The sequence below is a fragment of the Dermacentor albipictus genome, chromosome 7, assembly GCF_038994185.2.
Source record: "Dermacentor albipictus isolate Rhodes 1998 colony chromosome 7, USDA_Dalb.pri_finalv2, whole genome shotgun sequence".
In the NCBI taxonomy this organism is placed as follows: Eukaryota; Metazoa; Arthropoda; class Arachnida; order Ixodida; family Ixodidae; genus Dermacentor; species Dermacentor albipictus.
Window position 1 is genome coordinate 24,415,390 of NC_091827.1, and position 15,835 is coordinate 24,431,224.

The window sequence follows — 15,835 nt, forward strand, 5'->3', positions numbered from 1 at the left end:
CACTCGGATTTTGATTTTTGCATCTTCGTCATTTTCTGGTTTGCAGAAGCTGTGTTCTTACCATGAAAGATGGATTTGTTGCTTATTATAGAAGCCTAATCTTTCAATCTAGCTGGACTTTACATTTTCCTTTAGTCTCCTTTGGAGTCGGAATTATCGCAGGAGGCGCTATGTGGGGTCCAAAGTTTCAGTCGTCCCTATGTATATTAAGTCTGTGGGGCTAGTGGCAATGCCGCAGGGCTGTTTTAGTAATCAAGCATGTCCGGGGAATTGGCTGTTGACTGTATAAAATGTATGCACTGCAGTCGGGACCTCACAGAATTTCGAATAAAGTGATTTCGTTATAGTAAAGATTTATTCTAAACAGCTAATAGTGAAACTCGATCCCAATTCATTTTGTGTGTGTGTGTGTGTGTGTGTGTGTGTGTGTGTGTGTGTGCACCCCACTAAAGTCAACCATCAGTTTATTTGGGTGGTTGGTTGGTTCTTTTTTTGTCATTCTTGGTTGCCATTCATTGGTGCTTCAATGTGCTAAACCACTGTTTGGTGGTAGGTACTATGTGAGGAGGGTGCAGTGTCAGAACTCTGGATACTGGCATACGGCACCATGATAAAAGCAAATGACCTAGTAGCATCTTCACTTTTAGCGTCTGTGACCTTCCATTGAAAAGGGGGCCTCACACCTTTGTGTCCTTGTACTTCTAGAATACTGTATATGACAACAAAGTATAAAAAGTTGGTGTCCGCCCCTTTTCCGATCGATGCACAATAGATTCTCAAGATGGCCGAGTTGGACAGCATGAAGGGCATGTCTTCTGTCCAAGAGCTGATCCTGGAGGGCAACCCTGTCTGCACAGCATACAATGACAAGAGCGAATACATCAGGTAATGGGCTCGGACATTGAATGACACGTCGCTTTCTCTCTAGAGAGGCTGGTATGAAACCAGCGGGACCCTTGCCATCACTGTCCCCTCTGTAATTTATCTGACAACTGAACTGTAGAGGGATGCTTCAGCTTTGGAACATCCTTAACTGTGATGGTAAACACACAATCCTATGCACTTGTTTTGATTTGAATGGTTCTTTCTAAAACTTTTGCGCAGTCATGTTTCCTCTGGAGCATCGTTAACCAGCACGGTTACAGCGCTGAGTCTTAACCTATGCACCTATTCGGATTTGGGCTTTTGTCTAACCCTCTACAGTACGAAATTTGTCAGCCTGTGCTGAAGAGCCTCCCTCACTCAACAAAATCTGTGAATCTTTAATAAGCAGTCAACATCTGTATAATCACATACGTTTTAGTATTTCTTTCACTGAATTTTAGTATTTTTTGGTTTCTGCATTCATGTTATTGAATTCTGAGGCAGGTATGCAGTTTGTGTAACATCGACTCTTTCAAAAGAAGTTATAGGCTTGTTTAACATCAAACATTAAGTCAACTTTGAGGCATACTTTAAGAAACAAACAAAAAAAGAGAGAAGAAAGGAAAGCTGACACTGGTAGAGCTTGTGTGGAAAATACTTCGCACCAAATGTTGAGAATGTACTATAGTCAATGAGTGCAACTGCAAAGGAATTTTTTAAGCGAGCGCTACATTTGTGAAGCTGCCTTCTTGGGCAACAATTTTGCAAAAACGTATTGCACCATTTATGGAAGTACAAAAACATTCAGCGAAGCACAAAAAAAAAAAGGTTAGACTTGTCAATTTCATTGGTTGACTGACAAACGCATCTATCTCTCTAAGCCTTACCACTACTGTGTGGCCAGGTGGACTGTATTATTTCTTCATTTTTTTATTAAATTCCTGAAATCTCCTTTAGATGGCTGCCAACATCTTCGAGGTGTGTGAGCCAGTGATAGCTCTCAAATTTCTTATTCTGCCTTCAGTGAATGCGGCACCAGTGACATGGGAATCGATAACGGTGTAATTGCACCACTGTCTAAATTTTGAGAGCAAATCTATCGAAGTGCTACTTCAGCCTTAGTGCCACTGTTCTAGCGTATTAACGTTCATTGAATGCGGTAGTAGACCTGCTGCTCTGAAAGCTAGCATACTCGAGCACCGCTCAACAGGATATGCACGTGACATTGCTGCAAGGGAAATTTGGGAAGGGTTGTTGATTCCATCTTGTTGATTCGGTGCGTTTGACCTTACCCAGCACCGTTAGCCGAGCAGGGAGCGCTGCATTCAAGTGCGCGAAATTGCAAGATCCGGGCTGCGGCCCTGGTGCGAGTTGCAGGCTCTGAATTGTGTGTGCCCAATCCTAATGTTAGCTGTTCCCGACAAAAGCAAAGTCTGCTGTGAATTTTAGCAGGAGGGACGTTTCGTCACACCTCTCTGCCATCAGCAGCAAACGGAGTAAGAGCGTTCCATTCAAAAGACACCCGTAATACCTCGTCGCAAGACAGTGCCGGCGTTCCACATCTGCTGTTTGCTCCATCCGTCCCTACTGTTTGTGTTGACATGCTCCGAGGAAGTCCCGACAAAAAGCAAGCCGCTCCGGCCTTGGTTTCACCAACTCTGCGGAGAAATAAAATGGGGAGGCCCTGCCTTCCCAGCTTCGAAGGAACCGCGTCAAGCCAATTTTTACTAATTTCTTTTTGTTTGTTCTTTGTTAAAGTATCACATTAATGCAAGAACTTCGTCAAGAACCCCCTCTTTTTTTTCAATGGGCACGGGAAGGTTTCGAGACTCATCCGCGGCAGGGAAAGACTCTGCGAAGGCAAATTTCTTTTTCCTTATCTCTCCCCATCTCCCACTCGGCTTTTTAGGAAATGTCAGGGCACCGGCTTGTTGAAGAAGACAAAAATCGGAAGAGTCTGCGGATCCCAATGACGGTTGGTAAAGTCTCTCTGCTCCCCGAGGGCGCCAGCCACCAGGGACCGACCTGCCTGGTTCGGATGTTTTGCTGTCTCTGCCACCGTGATGCCAAGACTGCTGGAACGAAAGTTAATATAGCTAGCTCAGATCCAGTCACGACTGTAAAACACGCTTGGTTAGAGCCGCCTCAAGATTCCCCCTCCCCTCTCGGTCCCCTATATCGCCCGTGTCGTGAATCTTCGACTCAGCAATGGCCTCTTCACCATGCCTTGCACAAGCCGGCAGTCTGGAGGTGGCACCTCTTGCTGCTGCTTAGAGAAGAAGATTCCCCCTTCCCAAAGTCGCCGAACAGATGATCCAAGGCACGGCTTGCAAGGATTCTCCCTACTGCTTTCTGCAGCTAGCACTCGAAGCCACAATCACCGTGGCTTGCGGCTGTCGGAGAAGCAGGCTGCGTGCAAGCGCAGCTGAGAAATGAAACACAGAGCAGTTCGGTGGATGAAGGAACTGGAGAAGGTGGCTGACTGGTTTTGGTCGGTGCAATCGGCCGAGGTTTGCGGGTCCTCGATGGTGCGCTTAGAGCAAAATTTTTTAGACACCTCAGTGAGTGAACTCTACAAAACCTCTGCAATAAGCTCTTCCGTGGTGATCTGTGCGCAGTGATCTGCGCCACGCTACTACCGTTATCAGAGCCCCGGCCGGCCCTTGCATTTCCGTGCAGTTGTCGCCTGCGGTCGCATGCTCGGCAGGGACTCTCAAAATTGCTGCAGCTATGCGTGCTCTGGCAACTCTTGTTCGAAGTTGGCACAGTGTGATCCCAGAAAGGCTGCTTCGAGGATCTGTATGCCTGCTTTTGACGCTGCAATTCTACTGCAACGCAGGGCCGTTGCATTGAACGGCGGTGGCCTTGTTTAAAATGTGAGATTGAAAGGCTTTGTGAGAAGCTTTGAACTTAGAACAGTGGATTGTTAGGATTTTATAACTGATAATTGATCAGTGATTTTTGCGTCCTAGAATCGGGTGGACATTTTGAGGTGGCTTCAGTGGGTCAGGTTAACGAAAGCGAATCAAAATTGTCAGTACCCACTGCAGCAGTTCTGGGGTTATTGCATTCTTCTACTGAGCAGGACTCCGTGAAATTTGATTCCTGGCTGCCGCAGTCACGTTCGAGTGCAAGCAAAATGCAAAAGTGATCTTGTACCGAAATTTAGGTGTACATTAATGAATCCCAGTTGGTCTGAAGTAAATCCGAAGCCTCCTCAGTACGGTGACTCCAACGAAATGTGTTGTTCAGTGCATTAAACTCCACACCTTATTACTTTTCCAAATTGTCAGGTAAATAGGTGCATCTTCTGGCTCACGCAGTGAGAGATATTTGGCAGACAGCTCTGGGCAGGAGTTTTGGGGCAGAATTTTCTTTGTCTACTGATATCAGCATGCAGGCTTGCATGTGTCAGATGTATGGAAGGTATTTTTTGTGTTGGGTCTGACTGCAATACTATGAGGTTTCATTGTTACCGTAAAGAACCCCGGAACTCCTTTTGGAGTTGTGCAATGGGTCCATAAGTAAAGGAAAAATTACCCTATCATGAACTAGTGGTAATATCCTAGGGAGGTAGTGAACAGACTTGTAAAAAGCGGTTGTAGAAGACGGCAAATAAACAATAACTAAAGCTCTAAATCTGAGGTAGATGCAAGCTACGTGCGACACGTCCTGAAATTGGGGGCAAAAACCCCTCTTTGTGTTTCACAAAAAGCTCGCTTGTGTTTGGCCCTTCCCGTTATGACCACCGCCGAGTCTCTGCTCGTCGAGGGGCTCTTGTGTGCCGTGAGTCTCTTGTTTTGGCAGGCACGTCTCCGGCCGCTGAGGTGGCAGGCCGGATTGGGCGGACTTGTGGCTGACTGTGCTTGCGGCGCGTGTGCGCGGTGGCGGGGCCCTGCTCCGCCCTGTCTCTCTCTTGTCTTCTCTTTGCAGCGCGGTGCGGCTGCGCTTCCCCAAGGTCATCCTGCTGGTACGTGCCCCCGTCCTCCCTCTGTTCTCCGTGACCGTTGCCTTGTTTGCTTTATTTGTTCTGCACGCAGTTTCATACGTAGCGAACTACGCTATGCAGGCTAGGGCGACTTCGACTTCTCCCCTCTTTCATTTGCTTGCCAAAAAATAGTCCGTCACCTTTGAAAGATGAGACAGGCTGCTTGTAAAATATAAAACCCAGAATTTATATTCTTAGGCTACTTGTAGATTAATGTAACATTGTCTGATTTCTTATAGACAGCTTTGGAATAGCGTCCCTCGCCTTACATATCATAAAAACAAGAATTTCACAAGATGTGACGATGCATGTCACTCGGTAACTTTTAGTTTAACCTACGAGTACGCAATTGTAAAATAATATTAATGTTAGTGTGTGTGTGTTTCTTCTTTTTTTTTTGTTTGTCTTTCTTTTGCTTTCAAAGTCTTCCCTCACACTACAAGTGGTAATTTCACTTTTGTAAAAGCATCATTTACGTATGCAGCTCAGCATATTTCTTTTCAGTGTACCTTTAAATTATATGTTACTATTAACAAACCTGTAAAAAAAAACTGAAAACAAGAAGTTTCTGGGTACTACCTCCCATGCAAGAGGCTGTACTGTAGCTCATGCTTTTCTTTTTGGTGAATCGCAGGACCACAACGAGCTCCCACCTCCCATCTCATTCGACCTGGGCTTGGAAGAAACGATTCCCTTGTCAAAGGTAACCAGGAGGTTTTATTGTGATGGCAGTCATGTTAGTTTCGTGTACTTTCTTTCGAGTCTAGTTTCCAGCATAGTTTTGTACTGTATTGAAGCTAACACAAGTACAGGTGTGCTATGTAGGCATTTTTGGTAATACAGTCGACGATTGATAACTTGGACTCCACGGGGAACATAAGTCCGAACTATTGAATGTATAAAAAAAAAATGCTTTATTTATGTTTTAAGGCCCCTGCACACGGAACAAGTGGTTGATGCGTTGCTGCACGCACTTCCGCTTACGTGCAACCAAGTCCACTTGTATTTCTGCCAGTATTGAGCTTCGGTGTACGCCGATGCAAGAACTTCAAAGGCTTGAGTCAGATCCGCATGTGGAAGGCTCTGCAGGACACGGCACATCATCATTTAAGTCAGAGTCACTGTTCGACGATGGGAGAACTTGCTCAATTATTTCGTCATCATTCAGTTCAGAACACGACGAAACTGCACTGTTGACGTCTGCAAAGTCTCCAAATCTAGCGGTGGCAGCAATTGGCACACCGCAGCCCAGCAGGTCATCAATGCTGCCCGCATTTGAGCTCCTTGTGATAAGCGGCAGTTCAGCCTCTTCATTTGCGGAGTTTGGCTCATTCGGACTGCGACTCGAGACTCCTTTGGAGTTTGGCTGCGAGGACAGCGTTGGCGCCATTTGAGACGGCGTATATATAAGTTCACAAGAAAGACTAGTTGGAGTCAGCAGGGCGCTGTCTGGATCCCAAACTAAACAAACAAGCATAGCACGGCAGAACACTGTGTGCAAGGAAAACACAGAATGACGATAGCAGGCCATGCACGGGGGTTCCGGAAAAGGATGCGATGATCGCGATGTTGATGCGACCTCATAATTCAAGCAAAACCTCCAAGATTGGCAGTTGCCGTTAAATCTCGGAGGTGTATAGTGGCGATTAAGGCACCGCTTCTGAGATTACCGTCTAGTGTGTAATCTCTGAGGCCATACTTGATCTCTTGTCGAAGTTGCCAGAGGAGATAATGGTGGCAGAATAGGTGTACGCAACAGCCGCAGATGGAGTCCGGATAATCGAATGTAGAGCTGCTGGCAGCTGTCCAAAGTATCGGCCATATTTACACATTCTATGGGGCTAAGTATGGACAGCTGGGCTAGTTGGTTGTGATTAGCATTATAAAATTATCGCGGTCTATGGGGCCATTGGCGGTGCCACGAAGCTGTCCGAGTTACCGAGCATGTCCAGATAATGGGTGTCCAATTTATTGGTCGGCGACTGTAACTAGAATTGTGGGGATATCCAAAATTTTGAATACGAATTGAATACTCTTAGCTATTCAGTTTCTACTCGATTCGGGAACTATTTGAAGTTGTCAAATATGACACGTAGCAAAACTTGGAGCTTTTCTATTAAAATTACTAAAGGGAATCCTTGCCCTGCAGTCCTTCAACTCCATGGGAATGATGGTTAGCACAGTCGAACGCCTTTATAAGAAAGTGCTTGGGACCTTCGGAATCATTCATTATACAGGTTACTTCGGTGTAAAGGTCGTGCACAGCTCACAGTAGCACTGCGACAAAATTATTCCTTTGTTGTAGAGGCGTTCAACTGAACATGGATTCGTCCCATCTTCATGCTTGCATACTCAAGCGTGCTTGCGGCCTTGTTTACTGCACTTGATCTGCCTTTATTGGCTGGCATTTAGAAGCAATTCTTTCTTTTGAAAACAGAGAAGGCAGTAAGACTTTGTACAAATGCATAATTGTTGCGAATCACTGTGTCTGTAATGCAATATTTTATTGAAAATGATCAGTCTGCAAAGTCACAAAGCCGTTTGAAGCCAGAAGGACGAAGTTTAGGCAAATCCATGTTCTATCTGTCATTCCCATGACCGCTAAACCGCCATCCTTGGAGCTGCCATTGACACTACCACAGTAGTTTCCTCTAAAAAAGTTTTGTAGTGAACTCTGTGGAGTGACTGAAAGAAAGGCTGTTGACTGTTCTAAATGATTCTGCTGTAGGGAAGGGAGTTGGGGATACAGCACAGAGCATCAAATTTCATTATTCGGACACCTAGTATTTGTCAACTGCGGGCCCTATTGTGTGCATACAGTCAGTCCTCAATATATTGAACGCACTTGTAACATATTGTCGGATATAACACAGTACAGTGGAATCTCGATGATACGAATCTCACGGGGTCACGAAAAATATTCGTATTAGCCGAAATTCGTATCATCGAAACAATTAAAGCTAGCTAAATTAAAGAGTCTGAGGTGAACTCACTCAGACACATGTATGTAAAAAGGATTTATTTCTTGAAGAAAAGTCTCTAATGTCCTCTGCTTCTTTTTCTTTGTCAGGTCAATTAGCAGACTGTTCAAATCCAGAAAAACGCGTGCACGTGTCGTCACTGATTTCGTCCGCGCACGCCTCAGAATTTAGCGCGCATGCAGCGTTTCAGCCGCCGGTGGTGGGTCCTTCGCCGTCGCCCACGTCTAACGCAAAGAACGCCGCCCGAAGCACAGCAGCCACTCCGTCCAATGGACGCAAATGATGAGGAAAAGCACAAAAGCAACAAAAGTGCTACCGCTTCAAACTCTTCGCGCCCAGTCGTGGCCTCTGCGCTGTCCGGCGCCGCGTCCGCGCCTCCGCACCAAAAGAGAGAGGGAGAAATCGCGTAATTGCGCGCTGTTCTCTCTCACTGCCATCGGTGGGGCTCGTGCTCGCGGTCGCGTCCATCCGTGCGCTGGAATCGTGCCAACTGTGGTCTCTCCTCCGCGCAGTGGCGCAACCTCCTCCCCTCCTTAGCAACCGGCGTGCCGCTCAGGGGCGCAGCTGCGCATAGCAACCGTGACGTCACACAGTAGCGGTAGAACGGGCGCGCGCGCGCGTCGGCGGTGGCACCGCCGCTCCTTCGTCAGCCGTTTCGTTGCAGTCGAGTGAGAGACCCGTGTTGCGTGCCATGCGGTTCGGGGAAGCGGCAGCGGAAGCCGGATTCCCCCAACACCAAACGCCATAAGAACAAGGAGCGAATGCGCATGCCACGAATGAACATGTCACCAGATGCGAAAGCAAGGGAGGCAGAATGGAAACGCCAACAGCGACTGATTAGATCGCCGGGTACCAAAGGCAGGGAAGCAGAACGAAAGCGGCAGCAGCGATATCGCCGAACACCAAAGCGAATGAATTGGAGCGCAGACGGCAGCAGCGTCTGGCTTTCGTCAAGCACACTTTCAAATTTCCAATGTCTTCGGTAATTTTCGTATCAACCGACGCGGGTCGAAAATTGATTCGTAACAACCATTCTCTAACACGTTGCAAAGTAATGGGGCTCGGCCGGGACCACAGAAAAATTCGTATCATCCAGAAATTCGTATCAGCCGTGATCGTATCATCGAGATTCCACTGTATAGTTATTCAATGTTGATCAACAATGGCAGAGGGTAACAAATAAATGCCAATAACAATTAAGAGATGTAACGAAGGTATTTTCATGCCGTATGAAACTTTGTTATAGTTCAACTGTTCCAACTAGTTCAACTGCAGTTACTTCCAGATTAAAGGAAATAAGGCACCAGTCTTGTTCAAACCCTGGTGCTGACTTCGAGTGAAGGTCTATTTTGTTTGCACGCACATGTTCATGAGGGCACAGGAACATGTCACATTTAGCCGTAGCGTTCATTGTGGGCAGCGTACTAGTGATTCCAGGTTATTTGTACAAAGCGATGACTAATCCTTAAGATTTAAGTGTGCCACAGACGTCTGGTCTAGTAAGCTTGTCAGTTGCTGCTGAAAGGCCCTCTGACTTCTTTAACTCACTTTTCGTGTTTCTGTTTTTTTTTCTCTCGCAGCCAAGTTACTTCCCCTCAGAGGAGGTGAAGCAGATTGTCGTGCAGTTCCTGGAGCAGTGAGTATTTTTTTTTAATTGTTATTTCTAGGTGTGTGTGTTATAATTGTTTTTTTGTCTTATAGCCAAGCATCGTTCTAATGCACCAGACATTATTGCATGCATGTGCTAGTGTGAGTGTGTGTGGGTGTCTGTGCATGCCTGTACGTGAATTGCAGCAGCAAAGTTTCTTGGAAACCTTACCTGAGGGTACTGTTGTGCTTCAAATTACTCTAGTACTGTTTCACGGATCGAAAGTACCTAAGCAAAGTTTTCTTGTATCGACTGAAGTTTTGGTGCGGCTTTATATATCTCTATTTTTAAAATTTGGTTTTCTTGCCCTTTTTTTTTTGCAATCTACATTGTGGCAGCCGTATAGTAAACCTCGGAAAATAATTCATTTGACCCGGAATTTTTCTCGGGACTGAATGGTCAGAGCTTAACCTGTGAAACTTGGAACAGCATTTGTAATGTTGTGACACTGCCACATGCCATTGTTTGTTTAGTTGCTGATACATCGAAGTTTATTTCTTATACTCGCTGGTGCGTGGCACGATTGTACACATTAGCCTCTGAAGATGGCTGTGTGGTTGCAGTCACAGTCAGAGCTCAGCTAATTGTTGTCGCACAAGAAATTATTGCTTGCAGGCCATCTTCCTCGGGCGTTACTATAACACAATAATGACACTCATTTATTTATCTATTTATTATAAATTTTTAAGGGCCTCATATGGCAAATTGAATAATGGTGGCGGGGGGGGGGGGGGCGGAGGTGTCACGGTAATAAATGAATGGAAGCAGAGGAATATCCAAGTATCCACCATAAATACATTAGAGCATAATACACTGAAAACAAAAAAAGCTAGCAGGCATAGTAGCGAAAATATAAAAGTTTGTGGGGAAGCAGACAAACAGCCATGAACAAAAGTTGCTCCTGCGTCAGTCATATGGAGATAATACATAACTATAAAACCAGAAAGTACAATACAGTGTACTAATGCATATAAGGGAAGAAGCATCGCGCTGTTTGACATCACCATGCAGGAAAATGGAAGTCTTATTGCGGAACTGGTGGAATTTTGCTAGCCTTGTTTTGGAGGCAATAAAATGAGCATGATTATTCCATAACTGTATCGCAACAGGGATGGCCAATCACCCTACTTCCCAGGTGCCTGTGAAGTAGGGTGATTATAAAGAAAGTGTGACTTAATGTTAATCATTAGCCATGTTCTCTTATCATGGGCCTGTGCTGGTTGAATGACCATGTTGGTAGCTCCTTGAAATGCTAGCATCACACCCCTAGCAGTAATTGTATGAAGAAACTCTGATTTACAGCTTTGTTTTCCATACTTCTGCACTCACCGCAAGATGTATTTTCTTTGTCTACTGTAGGTACTTCACCATCTTTGACTCAAAGGACAGGAGTGGCTTGTTGGACGCCTACCATGACAATGTGAGTTTCCATTGCCCTGTTGTTGTTTTTTCTTCAGCTCCTTGTGGCCTGAATTTGCTTTCTTAGGTGATATGGGGGAAGGGTAGCATGGGAGATCTAAGTTTTTAAGCATGAAATGCTTCTAGCTCCTGTTGTCGGCGGCCTTCAAGTGACCTTAAGCCAAAAGCCAGAGCCGTTATCCAGGCATGTTGCAATATCAAAACAAGATAATCTGGGCAGCCAGCCAAAACTTGTAAAGAACAAGCGGTGTCTGGCCCCCACCCTTTGTACAGGTCTGCATTACATATGCTAGTTACTGCCCAAACAAGGTACAAAAAGTATTGCTTCCGAGTTCTTCCTAATGTTTGTTCACAATATCACTCTAGCTGTAACTTCTACTATGCTAAAGCTTTATTTGTACACTTCACTTCATACCATACACTTCATCATCACATTTTGTTGTTGAGCATTGTTTTGAACATCAGCGGTCTGTGAGTTCCGTGGCGCAGGTTTTGCGTTGCCTCGAGAGATGGCGCCACATTGCGTGGCACCTCCTTCAGGCACTTCCACCCGTGGCGGTGACTTAGCGATCATGGTGTTGCGCTGCTAAAAACGAGGTCGCGGGATCGAAACCCGGCCACCGCGGCTGCACTACAGTGGAGGCAACATGCAAAAATACCTGTGTCCCGTTAAATATCCCCTGTGGTCAAAGTTTATCCAGAGTCCCCCACTACAGCATGCCTCATAATCGAATCATTGTTTTGGCATATAAAGCCTCAGAATTCAGTTCATTCTTCTTCTAGCTGGGCAGTGCGCTCCGTCTCCCTAGTGTCTTTCGCTGCCTGTCATGCGGCCTTCAGCTGGTTTTCTTCTTTTAGCTGGGCAACGTCCATGGACCAATGCACAGTATGGCATGGTGCAGTGTCGTGTGGCGGAGTAGGGTGTTCCATTGCGGGCATCACTACACCCGTTTCAAGATTGTGGCTCCTTTCATGTCCAACTAGTCTGCTTTGCTGGTTGCCAGTTCATGCTTACGTCTGCTTTCAATTACAAGAGAGCCAGCAAATGTTTTCCTTGCGTTGTAGAAATTGTTGTAAGGGAGGCTCAAATTTACAAGCTTCGTATTGCTGTCCAATGAAAAGGGAAGACACTTTTGCCGCTTTTGCAGCCAAACACGCAACCTTGCCAAGACATGTGTGAGGCCCTAGCAAATAAGCTGTCCTGGTGGCTGACCCTTTGTCCACTTTCTTGGGTATTTGTATGCAGGATTGTTAAACGTAGCCCTAGGGGCGTTAGCCAGTGCCACTTATAATTATCAACCACATGCGTCGTACAGTACACTTACTTAGGAGCAGTCAACTGGCCACTAAACCCTTATGTGGTTACCTCAAAGAATCATTGCTGTCAATAATGACCTTAGTTTTGCGCGTGGTTGTTACTCTGGGTGCACAAATATTTGTAACTTTGAATAACAAATTTGTTATTTCTCTATTCAATTTGGTCTTTGAATCTAATTGTCACTATTCATAAATATGAATATTTTTCTGATATATTGCATTTCAAATTGCGACTTGTGTGGAATCAAGCATAAAATTGGAGCAAGAGTGCAATCAGCCTTAGTAGACATAAAACACTAGGAGTTATGTAGTACAGCATGCTACACCACTCAGGGAGACAGACTTTTCTGGCTAAACCAATAATACCATTCACATTTGCCAGTGAGCCCAGAGTATGAAAATAAACTGCTTATCTGCTGCTAATGACCCATCTGGGCATTTGATAACCAACACATAATAATATGCAATGTAATGACAAACTCGCTAATGTTGTGAAAATGCTAGGATGTGAAGACCATTTTATATCAGTGGCCAGAATGATACTTGCATATTTAAGAACTACTAAAAGAAGTATTCAGTTTGATTTGCTTCTAGCACTATCCGATTCATATTTGATTTGGTCTAGATACAGCAGAACCCCGTTGATAGATTTATCAAGGGACCGCGGAAAAAAAAATAACGGCTGGGAAAGCGTAATATTGCCAAAGGGCACAAATTACCTCGCCAAAGTCACAAGCGCAGCTGAGTGGCTGCCAATACCATTATTAGACCTCTCGGCACTTGGTCTTTTACCGGGTGCGACACCTGTGTAATAAAGGGACACAGTGACTGGGGCCCCTTCACTCTTAATATGCTACACTGGAATATTTTGCACCTGTTTGCTGCATAACGTGGCCCTATTGCAGCGAGTTCATATGCAATGTAAGATGCCGGAACATTGCAGAATGGCAGTGTATGAAATGAGGAACATATCTAGGAGTCGGTCTGACGTAGGTCGGGAACGCGAAAACGCAACTGGGCAGCCGGGAGAAGGCAACTGCGCAGAATGTATCAGCAGGGTTCCACTGTATTTGCACACCCCTAATTGTTGCTGTAAAATGGAGGCCCCAGGTTTGCCTGGCTCTTCTCACTTATCGCATTCTTTGTGTCGTCGTTTCAGGCCATCTTCTCCATGAGCTCTGTAAAACTCCCACAAACAAAGTAAGTTTCTCTTTCTTTCCTGTCACAGTTTTCTCCGCCTTAGATACAAAGATGGCTTCCGGCAGATTTTGGGCCGCTCAAGTGTCGCGCTGAATAAATTTGACATTAGTATGATAGTTTTATTTCGGTGCGTGCAATTGCACAAAAGAAGTTAGGCTAAAGGTGACTTAGCCCGATGGTCAAAGCTTAAAAGCGAGCACGTAACGATTAGTAGTTATCTCTCTCACTCTCTCTCAGCTGAAATGTTTGCTTTCTATATTTTCCAGGACTGATGCCAGGGAATTCACAAGAGACAGCAGAAACATCATGAAGGTCACAAACCTTGGTATGTAGCACAGATTAGTGATAAGTTGTAGTATGGAGGGGTGCAGAGAAAATAATGACGTGAGAGGCGAATGCATGTGTGTGCTGGACCGCACATGTGGGCGATCCTCCTGTGGGTCCTTCTGGTCTTACGTGCACTATGAAACTAGGACACATAATTTGTATTCAGCAAATCGCAAACAGCAGCTCATTGATGTCCTTGAAAGAGAAATTATTGCAGCATTCTAAAGCTGACATGCAGTGAACAACAGTCTATCAGCTGACATTCTGCTGCTCCGTGCTTTTATTATTGGTGTCTCCTCTTAAAAATGTGAAACAGTGAAGTTTTCATTGTCTATGGGTTGCAACGCTTGACGGAAGTGGTAAAATCTGCGGCTCTGGTGATAATTGTAAATGTTTATTGTTGGGAGCCCTGTTGGTTGCTTGGAGCTTCTTTGCTGTTTTAAATTTGGCTCCTCCTGAATGTTCTGAGAACCGTTTCGTCTTCCAGAGTCTAGACGTGAAAAGCTCAAGACAGGGCGGGTCAACATCGTGTCGCTTCTCAACCAGCTGCCTGAGACTCGGCACGACCCTAGCTCTTTCACCGTCGACATCCCTCTCGTGACGGTATGTCCTTCCGGCTTTGTAAGCCTTATTGTTATTTTTCTTTTCTTGTAGGCCTCTCTGGCCTTGTCATATCTAAGTATCTATGTAAGTTGGCTCAATATAGGACCAGCACCGTCCAGTATTGCACCAGTGTAGGCCCAATTCGGGGCAACATTGCCTTTTTGTTACGTACTTTGCTTATACATGGCAGCCAACACTACGAAGGCTAGAGAGACTAGTCTAACTGCTTGCACTGCCAGCCTACGCATCACATGAAAAAGAAAGACACCAGGTATGTGTCATGTGACAATAAGTGTTGCAAAATATGACGCTATTTTACATGGAAGGCATCATAGATTTGAACCTATTTACCGTTGAATGAGTAGATTGGCATGTTTCTACGACCAGTGGTCACTATGCAGTGCGTGCGCTCGCAACCATATTATAGTATGTCACATACTGAAAACGCACAAATAATGTATGTCTTGACTTGACCTTGTGCCCGCAAGTTGCATTCGTAATATACACGAAGCCATTGCGTATAAGGCGTCGCAGATCAAAAGCAGCTTCCCGGTGAAATCGCTGTGTGAACTGCACTACTTGTGTACTACTGTACCTACAGCGTTGCCTGCTGTGGCGAGACCCAATGATGCTCGATGCAGAAGGAAGATTTACTAATGCCGCTTCACTTATTATTTCCATTTAGTCTACACTCGAACGAGCTTCATTGGCTTGTACCATGCCTTCTAATCTCTGTGCGAGTATATTGCAGAAATTGTTATCAGGCTACACATTAGATTTGGTCGTGCATTCTTGTTTCTAAGCCATAAAGCCTAATAACTGCAACATTGCTGCACTTTTTTATTTTTACAGCATTTTACTGGTTTCACTGCAGCAAGAAATTGTGACTGATCCCTTGTGTCTGACAAACATTTATTCCATTTTGCAGCCAACCTTGATGTGCTTTACGGTGTTCGGAATCCTGAGGGTCGGTGAGTGCCTCCCTGTCTTATTCACAGTCCTTAAGGGGAGACACGGCTCTTAGGAGCTGAAAATTTGCCCGAAAATCGAGTTTTCAGAAATGTCATTTTCGTGTTCCTACTACCATCCCGCACCTGTCTGCAACTTTTTATTTAAAAATACCTCGTATTGATGGCGTAACAGCGATTTAAAGATTCGTTGCCACACCCACAGCCCTTTAAATTGTGGACAAATTGCGCTTATTTCGGCTGCCTATAACTCGTGAACGGCTCGCTCAACCGCGGCCATTTTGGTATCGTTGAAAAGCTCGCGCGTTTAGCTTCTTTTTATCACTCAGTAAACAACCCTGCGCTCGTCGCCTTCACAAATAAAACGAGAAAAAAAAAGCGTGCATAGAGAGTCGTCATTGGCCAGTTAGGATCACGTGGCTACGATGGCGCCATGTTATTGGCTTAGGGCACTGGATAGAAAAATTTGGCTGGGAGAGGCGCCATTTTGTCTTTGGTGGCGACCGCGCCGTGGGGGTTC

At 45.3% G+C, this 15,835-nt stretch overlaps 1 protein-coding gene across 1 annotated transcript in view; it reads left to right on the forward strand.

The window, feature by feature from the left end:
• Positions 1–15,835, forward strand: part of LOC135915672 (nuclear RNA export factor 1-like) — a 45,255-nt gene that overhangs the window by 14,389 nt on the left and 15,031 nt on the right. The window contains exons 11-19 of the mRNA XM_065448809.1: positions 773–885; positions 4,798–4,834; positions 5,487–5,555; positions 9,414–9,469; positions 10,841–10,901; positions 13,377–13,417; positions 13,684–13,742; positions 14,232–14,347; positions 15,276–15,318. Of these exons, the coding sequence (XP_065304881.1) occupies positions 773–885; positions 4,798–4,834; positions 5,487–5,555; positions 9,414–9,469; positions 10,841–10,901; positions 13,377–13,417; positions 13,684–13,742; positions 14,232–14,347; positions 15,276–15,318 (595 nt within the window). The remainder of the gene's footprint in view (positions 1–772; positions 886–4,797; positions 4,835–5,486; positions 5,556–9,413; positions 9,470–10,840; positions 10,902–13,376; positions 13,418–13,683; positions 13,743–14,231; positions 14,348–15,275; positions 15,319–15,835) is intronic.